The 24,588-nt window shown below is 52.5% G+C and overlaps 2 protein-coding genes across 4 annotated transcripts; both read left to right on the top strand.

The window, feature by feature from the left end:
- The first annotated feature begins 688 nt into the window (after positions 1-688).
- On the top strand, positions 689-12,086 carry PTPN7 (protein tyrosine phosphatase non-receptor type 7). 2 transcript variants are annotated; one of them, XM_081300287.1, is made up of 11 exons: positions 689-785; positions 1,798-1,976; positions 2,470-2,653; positions 2,918-3,002; positions 4,388-4,464; positions 5,836-5,973; positions 6,333-6,443; positions 7,143-7,300; positions 9,434-9,547; positions 10,400-10,518; positions 10,963-12,086. In XM_081300287.1, the coding sequence occupies exons 2-10, from the start codon at positions 1,855-1,857 to the stop codon at positions 10,491-10,493; spliced, it is 1,083 nt and encodes a 360-aa protein (XP_081156413.1). In that variant the 5' UTR covers positions 689-785; positions 1,798-1,854; the 3' UTR covers positions 10,494-10,518; positions 10,963-12,086. The 2 variants fall into 2 exon arrangements, with proteins under 2 accessions (XP_081156413.1, XP_081156412.1); XM_081300286.1 differs by having other exon boundaries at positions 10,400-12,086.
- Positions 12,087-14,087: 2,001 nt separating this feature from the next.
- On the top strand, positions 14,088-24,046 carry ARL8A (ARF like GTPase 8A). 2 transcript variants are annotated; one of them, XM_081298892.1, is made up of 8 exons: positions 14,088-14,439; positions 17,927-17,966; positions 20,647-20,723; positions 21,010-21,083; positions 21,896-21,989; positions 22,140-22,207; positions 22,445-22,515; positions 22,955-24,046. In XM_081298892.1, exons 1-8 carry the CDS (start codon positions 14,317-14,319, stop codon positions 23,002-23,004), a joined length of 597 nt encoding a protein of 198 aa, XP_081155018.1. In that variant the 5' UTR covers positions 14,088-14,316; the 3' UTR covers positions 23,005-24,046. The 2 variants fall into 2 exon arrangements, with proteins under 2 accessions (XP_081155018.1, XP_081155019.1); XM_081298893.1 differs by lacking the exon at positions 17,927-17,966 and having other exon boundaries at positions 14,097-14,439; positions 20,643-20,723.
- The last annotated feature ends 542 nt before the right edge of the window (positions 24,047-24,588 follow it).

Genomic DNA, 24,588 nt, shown 5'->3' on the forward strand with positions numbered 1-24,588 from the left:
TCAGGGGACCTGGGGGAAGCCCCAGACTCTCCTCCAGCTCAGCTCTACTGTCCACTCCCCGGGTGGCTGGCCTATGTGCAGGCCAAGGGAGCGGAGAGCTGTGCAGGGCTCGGAGCCTGAGGAAGCCCTCTCTGGCCCGGCCAGGGGCCCTCCTTTCCCACATGCAGCAAGGACTCCTGCCTCCTGCTTCCCACCCCAGGTCTGCACCACATCTGCTCCAGGAAGCTGCAGCCTGCTCTTGGCCATGAGGTTCCAAGGCATGAAACAGCAAGGGCTTCCAGGGAGAGGGCCCCTGGGCAGAGGCACAGGAGTGGAAATAAGTCTCTGGCATGGTCAGGTGGACGAGGAGCCCCCTGGGGTTCTTTGTGAGATGGCATGGAGCAGCGGCCAGCTGAGCTCTGCCCAGAGCGCAGACAGAAATGGGACGTGACAAGGACCCACAGGAGCAGTGTGGCAGGAGGGAAGAGGATTTAGGAGCCAGAGGAATCTGGTGCTCAAGGAAGGCCCAGCCCCTCACCTGTTCCTGGGAACAGGACCTTGGCCCCTGGCAAAGGTGCCAAGACATCGCACGAAGCCTCTAGGGGCACAGGCAGGAGGCACCGACCCCTGGTGGCAGCTGCACAGGCGCGGGAGGGCAGCACGAGCAAGCCGGGGTGTGCGTGGGTGGAAGCGAGGAGGGGCCGAGGGAGGAAACTGGCTTCCTGAATCCTTCTCAGTCCTCAAAGACAGACCGACAGACAGATAGACAGCTGGCAAGAGGCAGCCTGGGGAACACAGCTGCTTCAGTAAGTACCTGAAGCAGGGAGCAGGAGTCCTGTGGCCCAGGGTGGGGACAGCCCAGGGAAGGGGGTGTGTGGGAGGGCGAGTGGGCCCTCGGTGCCGGCTGGGGAGTGGGTGTCCATACACCTGATGTCCCTGAAGCCAGGAGGGCAGGGAAGACACAGGGAGCGCAGAGAACTGAGTGAAAGGGCCCCTCCTGTTGCAGGAGAAGCCCTCTCCACCACCCGCACCTGCAAGGGCCCACGCTGTCCCCTCACCTCCATCCCTGTGGGCTTAGCAACTTAGACCCTGCTGTCTCAGCACCTGAGACCCTGGCTCTGGGAGATGGGGACTGCCCCCCAGAAGAGGTGGCTTCATCACCTCCATGCCCCTCGCTCATGCCCCTAGCTGTCGCCTCACCATGCACTGTCGCTCAAGGGCTTGGTGAGGCCATTTCCTGTGACGGTTACAGAGGCGGGAGATGGGGGAAGGGCAGGAGGAGGAAGGAAACACCCCCAGGCTAACCTCCCTGGACGCGGACCCCAGAAGCCAGAAATTATCTTGGGAGTGGACCTACCAGCGGTTCGGAGAGGACCGTGTGAGGGGCCAGCAGCCCGGTGGGTCTGGGTCTCCAACGGCCTCCAACACTGCCAGAGGCGTGCGCTTTCTCATTCAGGAGCAGTCCCACTGGTTAGAGTCAGGGGTGGCTTCTGAGAGCTTTGTCCCTTCCTTCTGTGTGGTTCCCACCATTGACCTTTCTCCCTGGCCTCCTCTCACCGGGACCCCAGCTTAGAGCCCTGTGCGCTTTGGTCTCCCTCCTTCTTCTCCCTCTGGATTCTCTCCTATCTTCATCCAGGACTCCACCCTTTATCTTTTCCTTACTCCAACCTCAGTTGGCCTGTGGCCTGTGCCCTGGATCCCACCAAAGAGATCCTGTCCTCGGGGTGAAAATGAGGCCACCTGTTGAGGAACAGGGCTTGGGAGCCTCCTTCTGGCCAGACAGGCTGAGGCCAGCAGCTGCAGGGCCTTGTCTTCCAGGCAGACGTCATGGCCATGGCCGAGTGAGCCTCCCTTGGGCCAGTGCCCCACCCCAGCATGGTACAGGCCCGTGGGGGGCGCTCCAGAGCACTGCGGCCAACCTCATCTTTAGGGGCAGCCATGACCCAACCTCCACCTGCCAAAGCACCAGCCAAGAAGCATGTGCGGCTACAGGAGAGGTGAGATCTTCCCTGTGGAGAGGGTCTTCCCAGCCCTGGGCCCCAGCTCGCTTCTCCCCCTCCCTTCGTCTGCCACTCCAGTTCTGATAGCTGAGTCCAGAGACCCTCTACTTTGGACTCCAATCTGGAAAGAAAACCCGATCATACTAATTTGCATATCCTTTGCATATTCTTTGTGTTTCTGGGGCACAGAGTTTCATGTCAACCCTGAGCCTGCACCCTAAATCCTAGGTTTGGCTGGCTGTCCCTGGGGAGAGGTTGCGTGTAGGTGTGAGCCTGGGGGCCAGGTTGAGAAGGAGAAGAGGTAGCAGTGGGGAAGAGCAGTTGTTTCCATGTTCCCTTATCTGGCTGACAAAGGGACAAAAGCATGCAGCAGGGCCCTGAACCCTCGAATGCACTAGGCCTCTGGAGCACTGACAAGGAGCCGCCTCCTCAAATGTACCCTATACAATAATAACTGTAACATAAGCAGTTTTTATTGGGTGCTCGTTAGGCGGGGCTCCAATGTGGCTCTGATGCTGGATGTGCGCTCCCTGGGCACCGTGGAGCCCATCTGCTCGGTGAACACACCCCGGGAGGTCACCCTACACTTTCTGCGCACAGCTGGACACCCGCTGACCTGCTGGGCCCTGCAGCACCAGCCACCCAGCCCCAAGCAACTGGAGGAGGAATTCTTGGTAAGAACGTGGGGTCCCTTCTGCATCAGTCTGTCCTCTGCATTAGAGGTGGTCAGCTGGCCTCAGTCCATCATGGACACCCTGGGCACTCTTTGCACCCTGGGGGCTCAGGAAAGGAGGTTGCCCCCATGTCTCCTCTTTTACTTTCCACCCTAGCCTGCTAAGAAGGGATGGCCAGGGTCCAGCACTAGTAGGAAAGGGAGGAAGGGGAGAAAAGCATGCTGGGAAAGGGAGCAGCTGTTCACTCATTTCTTCCCCTGCCAGAAGATCCCCTCAAACTTCGTCAACCCTGAAGACCTGGATATCCCTGGTCATGCCTCCAAGGACCGGTACAAGACCATCTTGCCAAGTAAGAGCGGCAGTGGGGATGGAGGGAGGTGGGCACTCTGCCCAGGACTGGCAAGCTTCAGAAGGAAGATGCACAGCCTGGGTGAAGGAAGGACAAGAGAACTTGGGACATCTTCTTTCCCTGATGAGGGAAAGAAGGGGTAATAATCACAGCAGCAGCAGCGATGATGAAATTTGCAAATGCCTACTTGTGGGCCAGGTACTGCCCTCCACACTTTCGGTTCATGCATTTCTCCCAGTGTTCCTGTGAAGCTGGCATGATGGTATTAGTATGCCCATTTTGCAAATGAGGAAACCGAGAGACAGAGGATTGCATAGCTTGCCCAAGGTCACACAGCACCCTGTACCAAAACTTCCTCATCTTCCTCCCATGTAGGGAGGCTTCACAGCAGCAGAGGCTTCTGGGAGGACGCCCCAAGACATAGAGGGCTTTGAGAAACACACATGGAGCAGGACAGAGAGATTGCTGGGCAGGTTGGGATGGGGGCCACTGGGCTGACAAGCCAGGGCTAGCACCTGCTGCTCTGCAGAGGCCTCGGAGCCTCTCCCCAGAGAGCAGCCCCATCAGGCTGCCCCCTGCAGTGACTCCACACTGGGGTTACCTCCTGATGGTACTCCCTTCCTCCTCCTGTGCCTCTGCCAGCTGAGATGGGTTCAGAGGCTGGGAGTGCTCCGCCAAGTGGAGAGGGGGTAAGTTTAGTCCTTTCCTAATTCTGACCAGCCCTGCAGCCACCAGAGAGGGGACAGTCCCCTTGCCTGAGATTTCCCTGGCCTCTGGGCCTCCTCTGTTCATAGCCAGGCTAGCTCTGGAGGGGAGTATCCCCTCTCCTTTCCTCACAGACCTGTTTCTTTATCCTGGTTTGGATTTGATTTGGAGAAATCCCGTCCCCTAGAGGGGAAACCACAGGATCTAGTAGCTGAATGAAATCTGAGTCCGAGTCGCACTTAACCACCAAGTCATCTTGGGCAAGTCATTCCTCTGGACCCCATATCCATCACTGGAAAGACACTCCTTCTCTACAGCACTTCTTTTTCCAATTTTACTCGTATTTTCCTGTTCTGCACCCTCACTGATCTCCAGAGTAGATCGTTACAAGAACTTCCTGTGTGATCTTTGCAGCTCCGTGCCCTTTCCTCTCTAGTCTATCCCACACAGTACCACTCAGTTAGCCTTCCCTAGTTATGGCTGGAAATTGATATCAATCTCCTGCTCAAAATTATTCTGTGGCTGCCTATTATCTACATATAAAATAATCCAGTGGGCATTGGGCTACTTGCTATATACAAAGGACTGTGACAGTCACAAGTCTTTTCTCTGAGTCAGTTAGAGTCTGTATTAGTTGGTCACCTTTTGACCTCTGACCGCCACTGATTTTTACTTCCTAGATCCTCAGAGCCGTGTCTGTCTCGGTCGGGTGCAGAGCCAGGAGGATGGAGATTACATCAACGCCAACTACATCCGAGTGAGTAGCCGGGCTGCAGTACGGGGGCAAAGGGAGTGTGATGGGATTGTGTTTGAAGATGTCAGATGGTATCTCCCAGCTGTGGCTGGTAGGTCAGGGGCGTTGATGTCCCTGCCTGCTCTGACTCATTGCTGTCATAGCCCTGCCAGGCTGGATGGACACTAAACAGACCCAAAGTCACCAACCTAGAAAACATGTTAAAATTTTTCTGAAAAGAAGAGATGCCAAATTTCCTTAAACCACCTTATCACCCTGTGTATGTCAAGTCTCTAAACCTGCAGGAAAATGAGCATTGCTGAACCTAGCCATTAGCTTCTTAAAGGCTAATCACTCCTGAGAGCTTCATGGGAGAGACCAATACAAATAGTAACACCCCCCCCCGCTCCCCCCCCCCACCAACCGCCCAGGCTCCCCCCAGATCTTCATGGGAAAGCCCAATGCAAATACGGAAGAACCCCCACCCCTATGCTTTTCCCAAACATACCTTCCTTTGTGGAAATGGTTGGATTAATGTCCAGCTAATAAGAACCTAAAAGCAAGGTGGGCTCTCTACCCCCAACTTCTCACCTCTGTCCACCCTAAGAAGAAGTAAAAGCAGCTCCCTCTAGTGGCCAACATGGATATGACAGCAGTTGAGGCTGCAGGCAGAATAGCTGTTGTCAGGAAAGCAGTGTGGATCCAAGGTCTTCCACTAGTCCGGCAAAACTAGCAGAACAGTGGGCTGGATTTCACCATCACCTTGAGGAACAGGAAACTGAGGATCCTGAAGGGGACAGAGACAGGCCTGGGAGAGGGTGCTACATTTCACTGCTAAATATATAAGAGTGATATATAAAAGTGAAACATTAATTCACAATCAATGAACAATTTTGGTATTTTGTGCTAGAAGAAAGCAGCAAGGGAGGAAGGGAACAATCTTTTATATAGCACCCGTTATATGCCAGACTCTCAGTATATTGTATTAACTTTAATCCACACTATGTTCCTGCAAGAGAGATATCAGTATGCCCAGTTTACAGATAGGAAGCTGGGACTTACAGAAGCTAGGTAACTTGCTTATAATAGCATAACTAGGAAACATCAGAACAGGGGTTTGAACTCACATGTTCCTCACTCCAGAACCCATGTCCTGGGCTGAGGATGTGGCTCAGTGGTAGAGCACTTGTCTAGCCTGTACCAGGCCCTGGGTTTAATTAAAAAACAACATCATCAACAAAAAGACCTTGTCCTTTCCACCCTGTGGCTTCTGAGAGTGTGTGTGCTTGTACACGTGTGTGTGTTCACTGGCTTCAGCCTGATCCAGCACCTGCAGTGCCTGGGCTTTCCCTGGCACTCGGATCTCACTGCCTCCCTGTGCTCCCACCTCCCCAGGGCTACGATGGGCAGGAGAAGGTCTATATCGCGACCCAGGGTCCCATGCCCAACACCGTGTCAGACTTCTGGGAGATGGTGTGGCAAGAAGAAGTGTGCCTTATTGTCATGCTCACTCAGCTCCGAGAGGGCAAGGAGGTAGGCGGCAGAGCCACAGACCTTGGTGAACCCCCAAAAGGGCTACATCCTGCCCCAACACACTCACACACCCCCATGCAGGCATCTTGGCACCACAGGCTCCCTGGGAGCTGAGAACACTGACAGGCAACCCTGGCTCTTGTCTGAGCTATTCTCCAGGTAGCGGGATCTTGGCCAAAATATGAGATGGGACGAATACTTGGCCTGCGGGGTCAAACTCAGGAGAGCCAAGTCCCAGTTGCTGACCTCCCCAGAGGAGATGGGATATGCAGGGTGATACCAGCCCCCTCAGAGCTTCCCCAACCCCTGCTGCAGCTGATAGACACCCCCCTTCTGACTCCCAGCTCCCTCCCTTCTAGAAATGTGTCCACTACTGGCCCACAAAAGAGGAAACCTATGGACCCTTCCAGATACGCATCCAGGATACCAAAGAGTGCCCAGAATACACTGTGCGGCAGCTCACCATCCAGGTACCACCCCAGGGACCAGAGAAGTTGGACCACCCCCAGCATCTCTGGGACTCAGGCCCAACCTTCGCTGGGAGCCAAGCTTACTCATCCAAACCTTGAGCCCACATCTGAAAGAGGCGTTTGATCCACAGAAGAGAGACTTGGGCACTGACCTCAGGGAGCCTCTAGTCTAAGAGCTCAGAGGGAATAAATCATATAGGAATGGACAGGAAGCCACTCCACCCCTGCTGAGTGGTCCAGCAAGGAGAGGAAGGATCCAGAGTGCGCTGAAGGAATGAGAGGAGGTTGGAAGAGATGTGTAACAGTCCACGTGAGAGTGCTTTAGAAAGGTTTTCTATGATTGCATAGTGTTTTGCATTTTTCAAAACATTTCTTTGTTGATTCATTATTTTCCAAGCATCCCAGGAAATAAACCAATATATCACCGTTCCCACTTTCTAGGCAAAGAAAACGGGGTTATGTGCTAGTCAGAGGCAGTGTCAAGATTTGAACTTGGGTCTTTCCCTGTCCCAGGACGATGCTCCTTCACTGGAGTTTGGCGGGGCGCGATGATGAGCCGGAAGAGTTAGTTAGCTCTGTCCGCTCTGAGCTGAAGACTCCCCCACAGGGTTATTGTAGCCCCTGCCCTCCTCTAACGCCACAGAAGGTGGGCAGTGCCCCTCACCCGGCCCCCGTCCTTATGCCTTGTCTCTATCCCAGCACCAGGAGGAACGCCGGTCAGTTAAACACATCCTCTTCTCAGCCTGGCCTGACCACCAGACGCCGGAATCAGCCGGGCCCCTGCTGCGCCTGGTGGCTGAGGTGGAGGACAGCCCAGAGACAGCTGCCAACACTGGGCCCATCGTGGTCCACTGCAGGTGGGGGACCGCTGCTTCCACCGTGGCCTGGATCCCATGCTCCCCTCCCTCCCACTGGGTCTGGGAAGGGGGTTGGAGCAGAACAGCGTCAGGCAAGCCTAGTTCTTACTTGGACAGGAATCTGTGTCATTCAGCAAGTGTTCTGCTCTTACTGTCTCCTTTCCGCAGAACCCAGACATCTCTGCATACCCAGGCACAATGCAGAGAGGCGTCAGAATATTGGGAAGCTCCTAGTTGGCTATTAAAAGGAAACATGTACAATCCCTGCTGTTAGGGGATCATTCAACATGTATTTATCGAAAACCTCTTATTGTCAGGCACAATGTTAGACTCTAAGAAGGCAAGAGTAACCGAAATAGTTTGGATTCTTCCCTGACAGTTTTAGGGCCTGGTGGGAATGATGGCAGATTGAACAACTAAATTCAACACGATGCTGTGAGAGCTGTGATGGGCAGCGCAGAGTCAGGTTGCCTAACTCAGACTTTAACCAGAGGTTTTCCAAGAGGAAGGACAGCTAAGCTACCCTAGGACCTGTAAGGGAATTGATCAAGTGAGAAGGGACAGGAGAAGCATTCCAAGCAGATGGAACAGCACACGCAAAGGCCGAGAGAAGAAATTTAAAACTTGCTCCATTACTGGCTGCAGGGTGGGAGGGTGAGAGGGTGGGCCATTACGTGTGGGAATAATGATGGGAGATGATTCCAGAAGGCAAGTGAAGGCCACGTGAAGAGCAGCCTTAGAGGGCTGACTAAGACACTGGGTTTATTTTATTGTTTATTTATTTAGGTGCCAAGGATAGAACCCAAGACCTTGGATTTGCCATTTTATTTCTTTGAGGCTTTTTGGTTCTGTTTGTTTGGGTACTGGGGATTGAATCCTAAGGCCTCCCACATGCTGGCCAGTGCTCTGCCACCAAGCTACATCACCAGCCCTTTCTATTTTATTTTGAGGCATGGTCTTCTAAGGGTCTTGCTAAGCTGCCCAGACTGGCCTCACCTTTGTGATCCTCCTGCCTCAGCCTCTCAAACTTGCTGAGGTTCCAGGCATGCACCACCCAGCCTGGCTCAGATTTGCTATTTTAAAAGGATGCTTTGGCTACAGAACGAAAGTAGGAGTGAGTGGGGGGTGACACAGGGGACAGACAAAGCAAGGAGACCACTGGGGAGTGGACATCCGAAAAAAAACAACATCCAGGTAAAAAAGTATAAATTAGAGGGGGCTCCTGGGCTCACCCACAGGTGACCCCTGGATATAGGTGCTGGGTGTCATTAGTGGTTTCTATCAGGGGTCATGCAAGAGTTGTTCAAGAAGGAAGGAGAGAGTTTTGAAATAAAGGGCAAGAGCGCACAGCAGAGAGGAGAGGACTGTGGATGGAATGAAGGGAGGCATAGAGGGAGCAGGCCTGGGTAGCTGTGGAGGCTGAGTATAAACTGGGAGGAAGTCATGGTCAGATAAGGAGGGCCTGAGGGGGGCAGCCAGCCCACAGTGGGGTGCCGTCAGTTGGAAACTGTTGTAGATTGTTACGCAGAAAAGAGATCATTGCAATGTCCATAGGAACCGGAAGGTGACCTGGACTAGGCCTGGAGTGAGGCTGAGGAGCAGTGCAGGCTCAGGGCTGGGGTATGGTTCAGTGGTAGAGCGCGTGCTTAGCATGCAGGAGACGCTGGGTTCATCTCCCCCAATGCAAAGAGAGGCAAACTCCTCCAGGGGTGCTGGAAGTTGGGGTACAGCGTTCCATCCTCAGAATCCTGCCCCACAAATACAGCACCTTCAGGTCACTTTTTTGTTGTTGTTGATTTTTTTTTTTTTTTTTTTTTTTTTTTGGTACCAGGGATTGAACCCAGGGACGCTCAACGACTGAGCCACATCCCCAGCCCTTTTTAATATTTTATTTAGAGACAGGATCTCACTGAGTTGCTTAGGGCCTTGCTACGTTGCTGAGGCTGGCTTTGAACTTGCAATCCTCCTGCCTCAGCCTCCAGAGCCACTGGGAATATAGGCATGCGCCACCACACCCAGCAGGTCCCATTTTTGTCCATAGATTTGGGGCCCAGCTCCCACATTTCCTGTTCACCTTACTCCCTTGCTTCTTCCCTCCTGTGACCCCCCCATCTTCTCTCTGGTTGTATCCAGTGCAGGGATTGGCCGGACAGGCTGCTTCATAGCCACCCGAATTGGCTGCCAACAGCTGAAGGCCCGAGGGGAAGTGGACATTCTGGGCATTGTGTGCCAACTGCGGCTAGACAGGTGGGTGCATGATAAACAAGACTAGTCATGCTGATGAGTGGCCGGGGCCCTTGGGCATCAGCACCACTAGACACATCACCATCAAGTACTCTTTCAAGAAAGGAAAGGATCCCTTTGGCTTAAGAGCTGTTTATTTTGCAGCTAACATCCAGGAATGAATCTCTATTTGGAATTTTAGCTTGGGGCCTGGAATTAAATATGCCACCCTATGGACTTCCCAGGACCCTTCAATTTCTCGTGCATTCCCCAGCCTCTTCCAAATGCCTATTTGGGAAAGCTTGAAAAAAAAAAAAAAGATACAGTTGATTCTAGATATGAGGTGGCCATGGGCAAGTCCCGATGCTCACTGGATTTAGAGATTCAGGAGCAGTGTCCAAATTCCCATTTGCATCTTACTGAGCTGTCTCTAAATTTCTCTGGGCCCATTCCTTCATCCTCAGAGTTGCTATTGAAAGGAATGGGTTCATTTATATGAAAGTATTTTGGAAAGCGGGAACTACTATACAAATGTACAGAATTACTATTTTTACTTTTAGGATTATTAGAAAGGAAAACTTGTGGCTCAGGGATATTCCTGACCCAACCTGAGGAAATCAGAAGTTCGGTTTTGCTCAGGAGCTAAATGGATCAGAGAAGACCAAGTGTCAATGTAGGGTACCTCCCCCTTAGTACCCAGCCTCCCTCTCTTGAGGGGAAGCTTGAGGGGCCTCAAGGAGGAATAGAAAATAGTAAAATGAACACAGGGGAGGGAGAAGGACAGGACTTTCCCAGTAAGACCAGGGAGATGTTTGACCCCGGCCATTCAGCAGGCTCTTTGCCCCTCCTTCGATCATGGTCTGTTTCTTCTTGCAGAGGAGGAATGATCCAGACTGCAGAGCAATACCAGTTCCTGCACCACACTTTGGCCCTATATGCAGCCCAGCTGCCCCAGGAACCCAGCCCCTGACACCTGACACCCTCCACCAGCCCAGGTGCCAACCGCCCTTCAGGCCTGGGTTTGGGGAAGTGGGCTGTGGGATCTGGGGTACCCCCTGCATGAGAGTGGGAAGGGATGCCCCATTAGTGAGCACTTAGGGTCTCAGGAAGCTGAATCAGCAAGAATGAGAGGCCAGGCTTCAGGTGCCCCCACTGGCCACTCCTCTGCCTCCCCTAGTGGCCCCAGATGGGTAATAGAGGAGCCTTCAAATCTCTGACCTTACAGATAGGAGCTGGCACAGATGAGACACAAGCCCAGGTGGGTTGTTCTTCCCGAAAATGCTCTTTGTGAGCATTCAATCTTCTCATCTATGTCATGGACATAAAGTGCTCTGCTGTCATAAGGGAAGCAATCAGAGAAGTTCCCAGCTGCTGTTCCAGTGGTCTCTCCTTTTCCTGGGGCTGGCAAGAGGGTGATTCTAAGATAATCCTCCACCCAGGCCCTGCCTAAGCACTGGCCAGATGAAGAGCTGGGAAAAGTCTGGTTCTGACCTCAGTCAGATTCTCAGCATCCTGGCAGGCTCCCTGCTCCACCCTACGCATCAGTGAGTGCGGGATGACCCCCCTCGAAGGTGAACAAAGACCCAGGTGACCCCTGTTTCCATGCATGTATCCTGAGAGGAGGCTACAGCGGTGACCAGGCATGTCAGTTGAAACCTCTGAAAGAAGCAATATGTGGGGACAAATCAGAGGTCAAGAAGATTGTCCCTGCCTACATAACTGCCCGCCACTTACCCATCTACTTTCTGTGGAGCCCCAACACTCTCTGCTTTGCTCTGTGACCTCAGAAGATACCCTGGGTGCCCAGGAAGCACCAAAGAAAGAGGAGACAGGAGGAGACAAAGAACTCCATCTGATTAAAAAAACCCCACCCCCACCATATCCTCCATGCCCTGCATTTGCAGAGTACATCTGGAGAGCTTGGCTGTTTCCAGAACATTCTGAGTTCCAACCACCCCGTACAGACAGACGGGCTCACACTGAATTGCAACCCCTCACATCTACCCCAGAGAACTAATCACCATTCATCTCAACACGATTTCCAGGGCAACCCAGATTTATCTCAGGGCTCAACTACAAAATCTCAGGAAGGTACCCAAACCCTGAGCCCTTCCTGACTCTGAGGATGATGGTAGTAAAGCACCATTCCTCTTGGCCCTCAACCCCAGAGGGTGGCTGACACCGTTCTCTGTGAAAACCCCAAGGAGCTGGTCCCAGAAAGCAGCTGGGCTCCCCTCTCATGACGTCTCTTTTAAAGGACATGCAGTGCTGCTGTTGAGGTTCATTTTCTTCATGCTTCTGCTTGGCCTTATGGAGAAGTCCCTCCATCCTTCATAGGCCTGGAGTGGGCTCACCAATACCTCCACCTTCCAGAGCCCTGTGGGAGGCACCACCATCTGTGCCACCCAAGCAAGGTGGAGGGCTCTCAAGTGCCTGATCCTGCCCTGAGCTCAGACCCAGTCTGGAGGAAAGCAATGGCATAGCCCCCAAGGGCACCCTCCTGCACTGTGAGTCTAACCTTGCTCCAGAGCTCAGAGGGTACCAGCTCTGGAGAAGTAACCAAGTGGAAAAAATAAAGACTTGTTGGATGACTGACTGATTCCTTCTTTCCATCTTCTCAAGCCTCTGGGGCTCTTCATAGCAATACAGTTTACTCCACAGACCAGTTACAGGCTGCAGCAATGTTTACCCCTGGGATGTTCATTTTTCTAGCCCTTCCAAGGATAGGAAAAAAAGTGCAACTGTAAGTTAATTTAGGAAATGAGATCGATGTATGCTATCTTAGCCTGATCAGGCTGCTATAGCAAAATAGCTCAAACTGGGTGGTTTATAAACAACAGAAACTGGGGCTGAGGGGCTGGAATTGTGGCTCAACGGTAGAGTGCTTGCCTAGCATGTGCGAGGCACTGGGTTCGATCCTCAGCACTGCATAAAAAGAAATAAATAAAAAAAGGTATTGTGTCCAACTACAACAAAAAAAAAATTGAAAGAAAGAGAGAGAGAGAGAGAGAGAGAGAGAGAGAGAGAGATTGGGGCTGAAGATGTAGCTCAGTGGTAGGTTGCTTGCTGGCACATACAAGGCCTTGTAGTCAATCCCCAGCACTCACACAAGCACACACACAAACACAAATTGGAGAAATTTGTTTCTCACTGTTGTGAATAATAGGAAGTCCAAGATCAATGTGCTTATAGATTCAGTTTTTGGTTAGGACCCACATTCTGGCTCATAAGCAGAGCCTTCTGTTCCCTTGCCCTGTGGAAGGGGCATAGGCTCTGAGCTAGACTGCATGTGTACGTTTGTTTTCTTTCTCCCTTCCCTCCCCTCCCCTCCCCTCCCCTCTCCTCCCCTCCCCTCCCCTCCCCTCTCCTCTCCTCTCCTCCCTCTCTCTCTCCTCTTTTATAAGTACACTAATCCTATCTAGTAGGGCTCCACCTCATGACTTAATTCCCCTCCTAATACCATCATTGGGGGATTAGGATTTCGACATATTAATTTGGGGGAGACATATTCAGTCATTCAGACAAATCAAGTACATTAGGAGCTAAAGGGAGACTTATAAAGGGTACAGATTAGACAGACAGTGCTTAATAAACCAGAACATTATACTGATCTGAGGTGGGGATTCTTCCACTTTGGCAACTATTTGGTCAGTTGGGTCATCTAACTCTTGGGTAGGTTTGATGGATATGATTGATGTTGAGAGTTTATTTGCCTTTGACTGAGAGAGTAGACTCCATAGGGGTGTTCTTGGAAATCAAATTCAAAGGAGCATCCAACAGAAGCTGGGACTAGTGAGGTACAGCTGGCTGGGTGAGCAGGCCCGGTGGTTAGTTCCTGCAAAAGAGGAGTGGAGGCGTCTCTGCGGTCCTACACCACCCACTATCAGTTCTGCTCTGGAAGAAAACTTTTTTACCAAAACAGCATATATTTCCCTTTGCCACAGATGTTCCTCACTGGGGATCCCCTGCCAGGGTTTTTGTCTGTTTCAGTGTCGTCATGATACTAGCAATAATCAGCATCAAGTTCAAACATCTATTTCACTTTGGACCAGAGGCCCTCCTGAACAAGTAGCCTGGGTAAGTTGTGGTTAACAAAACAAGATGGAGTATTAAAAGACCCAAATGTGGCTGTTACTCTCCCCTGGGTACATTTTGGAGGAGGGGACTCAGTACCCAGGGATATTGAGAAGCAGGGATTAAGAAACAAAAAGCTCCATTGCCTCCCTTTCCTAGAGATCTCATCTTTGTGTCCTGGAAAGTGGGCGACACCAGCACCCCTTTCTTCAAACTGGAGACGCTGTTGCTTAGCGGCCCCTCACCGGCATCAGGAACACCACCCTTGAAGAACCAAGGAGTGGCAATAAACGCGCACTGGCCCAAGAAGAGAAAGAAAATAAAATTCGCCTCCTCTCCCGAGCGCCCGGCCTCGTCGCTGCCAGTCAACCCCTACCCTCGCAGCCCCGGCTTCCCCGCCCACCGCTCGCGGGCGTCGGCCCCTGGCTGCGGGCGAGGGAGGAGCGCGCGCTCGGGTGCGAGCAGGACGCTGCCCGGCCCGCGGGAGGGCGGCGGCGGCGGCGGCGGCGGCGGCAGCGGAGGAGGAGGAGGGCGCTGAAGCCACACCCATCGGCGAGCGGATCCGGGGGCAGCAAGTCGTCGGCCGCCGCGCTCGAGCCTCCGCCCGCACCGAGCAGCGGGACCCGGGCCGCACCGGGGAGGGGCCGCTCCGGGCCGCAGCGCGAGGGCAGCGAGGGGCGGCGGGGACCCGGCACCGGGCGGGGCCGGCGGCAGCGACCATGATCGCTTTGTTCAATAAACTGCTGGACTGGTTCAAGGCCCTGTTCTGGAAGGAGGAGATGGAGCTCACGCTGGTCGGGCTGCAGTACTCGGGCAAGACCACTTTCGTCAACGTGATCGCGGTACGAGGGCTCGTGGCGCGGGGCCCGGGCGCGGGCCGAGGGTCTGGCCTGTCTCCGCCTGCACTGCGCCCTGGGAAACCCGGGTCGCCGCCTGGCATGGCCGGGCACCGCCGGGTGTCGGGCGGGGGAGGAGCCGGCCCCGGGCGCTTGGGGCCTAGCACGGCGGGTGGGGGACCCGAGTGGCACGCGACCCGCTCTCCCTCCTGAGCCAGGATGGCACAGCTGGGGGCAGGGGAGGAGGATCCAGGAGATGGGTGGCGCTCTGGGGTTGGCGGCACGGAGGGGGGTCTCCAGGCACCTGGGACCCGCTGCGGGCTGAGACAGGCCCCCTTGCAAGGGGGCATGACGGGGCGAAAGTGCCCGGGCCTTTCCGCCCCGCTCAAGGAGCGTCACGGGACAGGCGGTCTGAGCTGCTTGGGAGGCGGCCTGGGCCAACCCAGACCCACCCTGAGGGCTCCATCCCATTTTGATAGATGATGCCCCGGCCCCACCGCGTAGAGGGGAGGTAGTCCCCAGGGACAGAGGAGTCAGCTGAGGCCCTTGGCTCAGACCCAGACTCCTCCTTCCCGGAACCTCTCCGGGACTGTGGTGTCGCTGGGGGTCCAGAGAGGATGGCACCGTAAAGGGAGTTTGGAGTCTCCGCCTGGCTCAGAAGTTGCAAGAGGAGGTACTCTCTACCAGAGGATGAGTTGCAGGGGCGCTACCCACTTGGGGACATGGCAGAGAGTGGCTCCGAGGGCATCGGGGAGTCAAAACTGAGGAGGGCGATTGCTATAGTCTTTCTGTGCCAGGGGAGTGGTGGAGAAGGAGTTAAAATCTCTCTCAAAAAAGGGAAGATGAGCTCCCTGGGTGTGTGAGCTGAGGCTGCAGTAATGGCTGCGGCCTGCATTTCCCAGCCAGGCAGGACTCGGGCTTGTGGGGCTCAGGAAACCTTGGGACAGACTCTAGGGTTGTCCAGGGAACTGGTCCTAGACCCAAAGATGGGGTTTCCAAGAACCCTGATGTGGCCAAATATTGATACAAAATGCTGAATAGATAGGTAGGCAAAGGATAGTGGCCCCAGCCTAGCACTGCCACCTGCCTAGTTGTTACCCAACGTTGCAGGACCTGAGTCTCCCTGACAGGTCTCAGCATCCCCCAGGGGAGTGTTGCAGGGTGGAGTTGTTACTACTACACTTGGTCTGAAGCAGCAGGACAGATGGAAGGCTGGAGGGGCTGGTACTCACGGTCACATGATTGGGCACTGGCTTCCTACCCTATACATGCTCTCCAGGTGACCTCTGCCCCTTCCTCTACCCAGCATCTCCTGCCAAGGCAGAACGTCTAGTTTGTGGCTGAGGTTTGGGGCATGATGTTTTTCTGACATGCTTCTCGGCTCCTGTCTGCCTAAGCTCTAACTCCAGGGTCAGAGACTCCTTGGTTAGACTTGGCATTGACTTGGCTCTTGGGATCCCAGAGTAGCGGCACACCTGCACTCCTCCTTGGCTCTGCAGGCCTCAGTGGCTGGGCTTCTAGGCATTTAGTTCTGGGAGATGTCTCTGGAGTAAGACCAAGAGGAGAAACAAGTCACCTCCTGTCCCCAAGGAAATTCTCCTCATGGAGCATTATTAAAGCCATGCTCCTGGGCAGGGATCGACAAGTACTCAGGTGGGTTCAGTTTCTGGGTCTGGAGGCCCCCTCTGGATGAGCATCAATCCAGATGGGAGGCTATGACATAGGGCAGCAACAGAACCCAAGAATCCCAAATGCTGCTGCCAGGGTCAAGAGTTTCTGGGAAGTTCAGGGAAAGTTCCCTCTCTCTAGCCCAGGAAACCTTGGGACAGACTCTAGGGTTGTCCAGGGAACTGGTCCTAGACCCAAAGATGGGGTTTCCAAGAACCGTGATTTAGATATTAAGTTTATCACTTCAACTGGTACATCCTAAAAGAGCAGGACCCTGGGTCCCTTCCCTAAAAGAGGACTTCCAAGAAAAACCGCCCCTTGCAGACTGCAGTTGGAATTCCAGCATCTGGGTAACTCCAGTGTCCTCAGATCTACAACCAGCGATACCACATTAGACTTTCTGCTCACCCTGTATATAATAAGTAGTGTCTTCTAGAAATGAAGGGCCAGGAATCCAGGGCTCTGTTCCCATGCCCACCACTGACTTTCTGCATCACCTCCCTGTGTTCCCCTGCCCTCTGTATCAGCATCTTCCCAGTGGGTTCTTTTCTTCACTGGATGAGGTCTGGCTTTAAGTAGGAAGTGAATTGAGTGTGTATAGCTGCTCAGCAGGTTAATAGGAATTTGAAAAGAAGTTAGGTAGAAAGTTTACAGTGCTTCTAAGAAACAAAACCTGATCTGAGTTCTGAAAAAATTGTGATGGTAGAAAAGTAGATGTTTTAGCCCAGGGAAACGGATATTTTCAAATATTTAAAAGTGTAATAAAAGACTGTCCTATGGAAGAATTAATCTTGTAGTACTCACCAGGATTTAGGAACAAAAGGCTAGAAATTATAGGAAGATGGATTCTTGATGCATTATAAAGAACTTTCTAATAGTTAGGGTGGACCCAGGAGGGAATGGGCCAGAGGATGTCCAAGTCTGAGACAAGAGGTTGGGCTAAATAACTTAAGATTACTTCCGTTCTTACCTGAGGAACTTGGGAGGCATCAGCAGGGAAATTAAGTCATACCCTGATCCAACTTAGCTCTGATGATGGCTGAACAGAAGAGACTCCTCGTGCTGGGGGGCCACCTGACTCCCTGAAGTTCTCCTAGCATCTTTCTTTGCCAAGGTCACATTCTACCAGGCTAGATTCTCATCTATTTGGGAGCCTGTGGGTCTTATTGCTAAAGACCAATGATGGTTCCTGTGCCATATTACAACTTATTCTAGATAGGCGTGGTGGCGGGTGCCTGTAATCTCCATTACTCAAGAGGCTGAGGCAAGAGGATCACAAGTTCAAGGCCAGCCTGGGCAACATAATGAGATTCTGTCTCAAAATTTAAAAATGTGAAAAGGGCTGGGGATGAAGCAAAGCTCATGCCTAGCATGTGGGGAGACTCTGGGATCTATCTACATCACCCCCACAAAAAGAAAGAAAGAAAATTCCAAGCACTTGGTTAGCCTTATTTATAACTCCTAGGAAACCAAAACCTTTCTCCCCCTTTTTATAGTAGGTAACCCTGGGTCCCAGAGAGGATAAAGTATCTTGTTAAAGCTCTCCTGTGATGGTGGATGAATAAGAACTGGGCTTCCTTCCTCAGACTTATGGGGGTTTTTGTTATACTAGGGTTGAACCCAGGGGTGCTTTACCACTGAGCCATATCCCCAGTCCTTTATTTTACTTATTTATTTTATTTTGAGACAGGGAGGGTCTCACTAAATTGCTGAGGCTGGCCTTGAAATTGTCCTCCTCCTGCCTCAGCCTCCTGAGGAGCTGGGATAATAGAAGTGCACTGCCACACCCGGCTCCAAATTCTTTCTTTCTTTCTTTCTTTGGCAGTACTGGGGATTGAACCCAGAGCCTCACACATGCCAGGCAAGTACTCTACCACTGAGCTACACCCTAAACCCTTCCATGTTCTTCGTCAGCTGGGATGGGGCAGGGTGTCCTTTGGCCCAGCAGGTGCCCAGTCCCACAGCCGAGTCATGCCGGGGCTTGGGTATCAGGCCACCCTTTCTTCTCCTTACTTTGCCAGAGGCAGGCAGTCCTCCTTCAGGTACACACTTCTCCTGGTGATTCCTAACTTCTGGGGGGGGGCTATTGGATGCTTTGGATAACTGAGAAAAATTAGGGACCCTTTCCCCCAAGAAGCGTACAGTCAGTCCTCCATATCAGTGGGCTTTGAATCTCTGCATGCAACCAACCAAGGATCAGAAATATTCAGAAGAAGCCAGACATGGTGGTGCATGACTTTTGTCCCAGCTACTTGGGAGTCTAAGGCAAGGGGATAGATTCAGCCCAGGCATTCGAGGCCAACCTGGGCAACAAAACAAGACCTCTTCTTACGAATACTTTTCAAGCTGGGCACCGTGGCGCATGCCTGTAATCCCAGCAGTTCGGAGGCTGAGGCAGGAGGATCATGAGTTCAAAGCCAGCCTCAGCATCTTAGTGAGGACCTAAGGAACTCAGTGAGACCCTATCTCAAAATAAAATATAAAAAAGGGCTGGGGATGTGGCTCAGTGGTTAAACACCCCTGAGTTCAATCCCTGGTACTGGGGGGAAAAAAAAAGTTTTCACACACACAAAAAAATTTCATCTGTATTGAACATAAATCTAATTTTTCTTTTCATTTTTCCCTAAAAGATACAGGATGATGACAATATGGTAACTATTTACATAGCATTTGCATTGTTATTAGATATAAGTAATCAAGAGATAATTTAAAATATAAGGGAGGGCTGGGGATGTGGCTCAAGCGGTAGCGTGCTTTCCTGGTATGTGTGCGGCCCGGGTTCAATCCTCAGCTCCACATACAAACAAAGATGTGTCGTCCGCCAAGAACTAAAAATAAAAATAAAAATAAAATAATAATAAAATATAAGGGAGGCTGTGTGTGGGTTATAGGCAAATACTGTGCCATTTTATCTAAGGGACTGGAGCGTCCCCAGATTTTGTACTGTGGAGGGGTTCTTGGGACCAACCCCTGTAGATACCAAGGAGTGACTATACATATAAACGAAGTTTCACACACAGAGATGGTGTGCAATTTCAGGAAATCCAGGGGACCTTTAAAGCCTCCGATGAGGAACCCCTGCTTTACCTTGTCACTGGGCGTTGTTCCTGGTCACTTGATTCTCACATCACCCTGAGGCCTTGGGGAGCAAGTGTTCCAGTGGATGGAAGGGAAGGGTGCTCAAAGAGGACCTGAGGGGTCTTCATTTAGACTTGGAGGTACTGAGAAAGAACTGATCATCTCCGGCAGCTTGGCCAGTGGTCAGAACCCCTGACCTCTTTACGGGAACCGAGGCAAGTGATTCTTTCACTGGGTGGGAGAAAAGGATGTGGTAAAGGAACAGGGCTGTCCCTCTCAAGTTCAGGGTTAAGTGAGCCCCGTCTTCTGCAGCCTGCTTCTGGGTGGTGAGCAGAAGTGTCCTATGTGAGTGGAGATGACCCGGGAGGGAGTTAAGTCTGGCCTTATTTGAAGTCTGTGGTTGGTTTAGAACAATCCAGAGATCTTAGAGACAGTTTAAAGGGGAGAAGTGAAAATGACTAGAATTTGAACATGGATTATGGAGAATGGAATTACAATCAACTCTCAAGTAGTCAGCAAACATTCCCTAATGCTATTGCTGTAGGCATGGGCCCCCTCCCTAAGAAGCTTTGGGTCTAGGGGGAGATGCATGGAAACAAATAATAGAGTGTGGGTTATCCGCCCTATCAGATGTAGTAGAGTGCAAATAAAAACTATGGTTAATTATTTCTTTCTTTCTTTCTTTCTTTTTTTGGCACCAGGAATTTAACCCAGGGACACTTAACTACTGAGCCACATCCCCAGCCCTTTTTAAAATTTTATTTAAAGACGGGGCCTCATTAAATTGTTGAGGGCCTCACAAAGATGCTGAGACTGACTTTGAACTCAAGATCCTCCTGCCTCAGCCTCCTGAGCCGCTGGAATTACAGGCATAGATGCCACTGTGCCTGCCTAACCAAGGATAATTCTGAAATGGCTTGGCATTTATTACATTTTGAGAGTGGTCAATTTACACCTCACCCCACAATTTTCACTTGAATATTTACTGCTAGTTTGAAAATATGTCTGTTTTCCTTGATTTATCCCTTGAGTGTTAGACCATGACCTGTTCCAGGTCCTTTTCCTGGGAAGTAATTTATTCTTCCCTTCCACTGCAGACTAAATACAGTCAAGAGGCTTCACTTAACAGAGTGCCATAGGTTAGACCTTATGAAGAACTTTCTCCCAGTCTGGGTTGAGAAACTTTGAGATTGCTTGAGGAAGATGGGCCTCTTCACAGGAGATCTCCAGGTGCAGGGTGGACACCTAGTTTGGTTGTGGACCATCCTGCCTGCAAGCAAGAGGCATTCGAGAGATGGTCCCTATGACACTGACCCCCATGCCTCACTGCCTCAGGGAAGTCTAAGAGACTCTGGCTTCAGTGCTGCATTCTTCCTGCAGTCCCTTGGCCTGTGACCACCAGGGAGGGCACATCTGGGCCTGTTGGGCTTTGCACCTCTTACAATTCTGACTCTTCCCTCCAGTCAGGACAGTTCAATGAAGACATGATCCCCACCGTGGGCTTCAACATGCGCAAAATCACCAAAGGGAACGTGACCATCAAGGTGAGGGGCAGGAGGCTAAACTACTGGCACTAGCAAGGTGGCTGTAGAGGAGCACTTGTGTTGGGGAGGGCCAGAGGGGCTCTTGGGAGGAGCAAACCAGGGAGACCCGAGACCAGGGGTCCCATCGCTGGGAAGTTGGAAAAAGAGAGCAGAAGGTGTCAGAGGTGGCTGGAAGGGTGTGGGGACAGAGGAGGAGAAACTGAGAGGAGGGGGAACTGCTAAGGAGCCAAGATGGGTTTTGGTCACCTACTTCCTACTGAGGCCATCTCACCCTCTTCTTGCTTAGCTCTGGGACATTGGGGGACAGCCCCGTTTCCGCAGCATGTGGGAGCGCTATTGCCGGGGAGTGAGTGCCATTGTGTAAGTATGAAGGACTCCTCCGCTTACCTGGTCCTCCTCCATCCCACCCCACTCCCCGCCACACACACTACCTGCAGGGACCTCAGAGGCACAGAATCGAATCAGACCTAGTCCTGGGTTCAGGGCCAACTTCCTGTGCACAACCTGCCTGTTTTGCACCCTGCTTGTTTCTTATTAGGTAAATGCTCTGGATGGCTGCCCAGTCTAAGAACCAGGGCCCCAGCAAACCAGCTGGACTGTCGGGGGGGGCTCCTCATTGTCTCCCTGCCTATCCCCAGCTCACGTCACCACTGTCTTGAATTTGGGGTGTTTCATTGCCTTACTTTTTAGAAATAATTTTACTTGACATATATATGCCTAGACAATGGTTGTTTAGTTTTCCTGATAGAACAGACAATAGATGGGTTTTTAACCTGATTTTTTTTTTTTTAAGCATCTTGCTGCAAGAAAATATCCTGGGATTTCCTTTGCTTTTTCCACTCTTGCTTTACGTAGGCTTTTCATGAGAACCTAAGTGGGTCACTTTGGGCTGGACTTACAGCTGATCCTACAGGGCCCAAGTCTGTGCCACACGAGTGACAGCTTCCACAGATGCCAGGATAGAGGTGGCCCCAGAGTCACCAGTATTTTACCTGCATAGATTGAGAAAGCATTCATTGAGCTAGAGCCTTGAGCCCGGCCAGGCTCGCCCACAGCTCCAGAAGGGACCACCCCGCAACAAGTAGTTTCCTGCTCCCAGCACCAGCTCCCTCTTCCTTCCTGCCCACCCCATGCATGGTGTCCACGCGCTGTCCTACCTTGCCTTTCCCCAGGTATATGGTGGATGCTGCAGACCAGGAGAAGATCGAGGCCTCCAAAAATGAACTCCACAACCTACTGGACAAACCTCAGTTGCAGGGCATCCCGGTCAGCAAGGGAATGGAGTGAAAGGAGCAAGGGAGCTTGGCTGGGAGGTCACTGGGGGTGGGAGAAAAGCCTGCGTCCCAAGGGTGGGGAGAGGAGGTAGGGAAGGGCGGGGCTGCTCTACATTTAATCCTCATCCTTCCTCCACTGTAGGTCTTAGTCCTGGGTAACAAGCGAGATCTCCCAGGGGCACTGGATGAGAAGGAACTGATAGAAAAAATGTGAGTTTGATGATTCTTTGTACTTCCAGCTCCCCAAATTCCCCAGCCACCTGACCTGGAGGCTGGGCTTGTTGCAGTTCTCAGAATTCACCACATGGTGGCAGCAGAACGCACCTTTCCAAGAGCCTCACCCTCCTCATTGTAGCAGGTTTAGGCAGAAAAAGACCCTGTCTTTCCCTAGTCCCAGGTCCCCAAGCAGTCCCAACCTCAGCAGACTCTACTGTGGTCTCCCCCCAGGAATCTGTCTGCCATCCAGGACCGAGAGATTTGCTGCTACTCCATCTCCTGCAAAGAGAAGGACAACATTGGTGCGTGAGTTTGGGGAGCTACTGACTTCGGGGAGTGGCAGTGGGGAAGGGAGAGGAGACCTTTTCTGGATATCTTAGCATTGGGCTCTCAGAGGTTCCCAGTCCACAGCTGTAGCACAAAGCTTTGTGGTCCTCGGGTGCAATGGGCAGCCAGGAGGCCCCACTCTGAGTGTATTCCAGCTCTGCCTCAGTGGTGTATGACCTTGGGCCACTAGCCCCCTTCTGCACGTTTGAATTCTGGGTTGAACCAGACAACTCCAGGCCACAGAGCAGGGGGGCTCTGTCTCCTTCCATTTGGGACTATTTGGAGCTTTGTCATCCTGGGCTTTGGGTGCCCTTCGACGTGCTCCCTGGCTGTGGTTTGGGGAACCCTGGGCTCACTGTCACTCCCCAGCCAGCTTCAGCAAAGCCTTATACACTTCTCTCATCTCCTGCCCAGACATCACCCTACAGTGGCTTATTCAACACTCAAAGTCACGGAGAAGCTGAGACCGCGGCCCTTCTCCCTCTGACCAGGGACGGCAGTGATCTAAACCTGAAGCCGAGCTCCCCGCCCACCCCATCCCCCCAAACTCACCCCTCCTCACTCAGTGTGGGGATGGCCCTCTGGGGCTCCCAGAGACCCATTCTGCTGAGGTTTGAACTCCTGTTTTTATTGTAAAATAAATTGCCCCCCAACTGGGCCCCTAACCTCTCCCCCTTCTCTCCCTTCATCCCTTCACCCAACCCTGCTTCCCTCCCACGGCCTGGCCCCACAGCCCCAGCTCCCCCCCCCCCGGCCCACGCCTCAACTTCCCTTTTCAACACTCTCTGTTGTTGTCCTGTGTGTACAGTATATATATGTATATATATTTTAATTTTTTAATTTAAGCAAAGACTAAAATCAACCATTTGATGCTGCAGGGGCCATTTAGGATCTGGGAGGGGCCCTCTGGAGAGAAGGAGAGAGATGCAGGGTGGGCTTGGGGCAAGTTCAGACCAGAAAGGCAGAGCCTGGCACCTGGGTCAGGTATCAGCCCAGGTTACTGGTGGCCACCCCCCGCGCACCCCGGTCCTGTGTGTATCTGCCTCCGAATCTGGCTTGTCCCCACAGGGCTGCAATGCCACAGGCAGGTGGGAACCTCTCTGCCCCCAGCCTTGGTAGGGCCACCAGGCACAACCAGGTGCCAGAGACCACCAGGCCTAAGGGGCAGGAAAACAGTGTCCATGCTGCCCCAGCACCCTCTCCACCTGTTCCTGGTCCCTGGCTCCTGCCCCACCCAGGGCTCCCACCTCCACTGCCCACCTCATTTTCTGTTCTCATTTTGCAGAGTTGCACAAGGAGAGAACTCAGCATGGGGGGTTGGTTCTTTGGGTTTGGTTTTTTTGTTTGTTTATTTGTTTAATTTAATGATTTGTAAAGTGATGTTCCTCTTCCTTTTTTACACTTTTCAGCTCATATTTAACCTCTGTTTGGAATATGATTCTTGTAACTGTACATTTTTTTTGCCTCCTAATAATAACAACAATAAATTACCAATTTTGTGTTGGGGGGTGCGTGGTGCCAGTTATTTTTCTGCTGGTGGCAGACCCACGGGGATACCAGCCCACCCCGCACACTGGGCGTAAACAGCCACGCCCACGGTGGGCACGTGCTCCTGCCGGGAACAATGGTCCCTCACAGGACAGCCGCCCACACGTGTGTCTGGGATCCAGCGTGGCCTCCTTCCCGTTCTCTTTTCAGACCTTCATGTGGTCCCAGCCTTGAACTGTCAGCTGCCAAGCGAAGTTGAGGAGGTCTGTCGAAGGAGCTGCCCAGGGCCTGGGTCAGGGTGGCCAGAGGACAGGGCTAGAGGCTGGACTGTGCTCCGACTAAGCTGTGTCCATACAGCCAGCGCAGCCCTTAGCCCTTCTCTTTTCCAGGCCCCTGACCTCATCCACAGTGAGGGTTGGATCAGAACCAGTACTCTGCCCCACCCCCCAGCCCCACTCTGCAGCTGAGACCAGTTAAGTGTCTTCTCAGAGTAGCCCAGGCCTGCATTCAGGCCCCAGAGCCTGGTGGCTCTGCTCCTTTCCACCTCTCGGTTGGTGTTG

Source organism: Spermophilus citellus, assembly GCF_964194105.1.
Source record: "Spermophilus citellus genome assembly, chromosome: 6".
Classification (NCBI taxonomy): domain Eukaryota; kingdom Metazoa; phylum Chordata; class Mammalia; order Rodentia; family Sciuridae; genus Spermophilus; species Spermophilus citellus.

What these genes read in the sequence shown, in the direction of transcription:
- PTPN7 (XM_081300286.1), top strand. Translation starts at nt 1,855, where the DNA reads ATGGTACAGGCCCGTGGGGGGCGCTCCAGAGCACTGCGGCCAACCTCA. An exon ending in AGCTCCGAGAGGGCAAGGAG is followed by an intron (nt 5,974 to 6,332) that starts GTAGGCGGCAGA and finishes CCTCCCTTCTAG; the next exon opens with AAATGTGTCCACTACTGGCC. An exon ending in TGCCAACTGCGGCTAGACAG is followed by an intron (nt 9,548 to 10,399) that starts GTGGGTGCATGA and finishes TTCTTCTTGCAG; the next exon opens with AGGAGGAATGATCCAGACTG.
- ARL8A (XM_081298892.1), top strand. Translation starts at nt 14,317, where the DNA reads ATGATCGCTTTGTTCAATAAACTGCTGGACTGGTTCAAGGCCCTGTTC. An exon ending in CGGGGAGTGAGTGCCATTGT is followed by an intron (nt 21,084 to 21,895) that starts GTAAGTATGAAG and finishes GCCTTTCCCCAG; the next exon opens with GTATATGGTGGATGCTGCAG. An exon ending in CTCAGTTGCAGGGCATCCCG is followed by an intron (nt 21,990 to 22,139) that starts GTCAGCAAGGGA and finishes CCTCCACTGTAG; the next exon opens with GTCTTAGTCCTGGGTAACAA.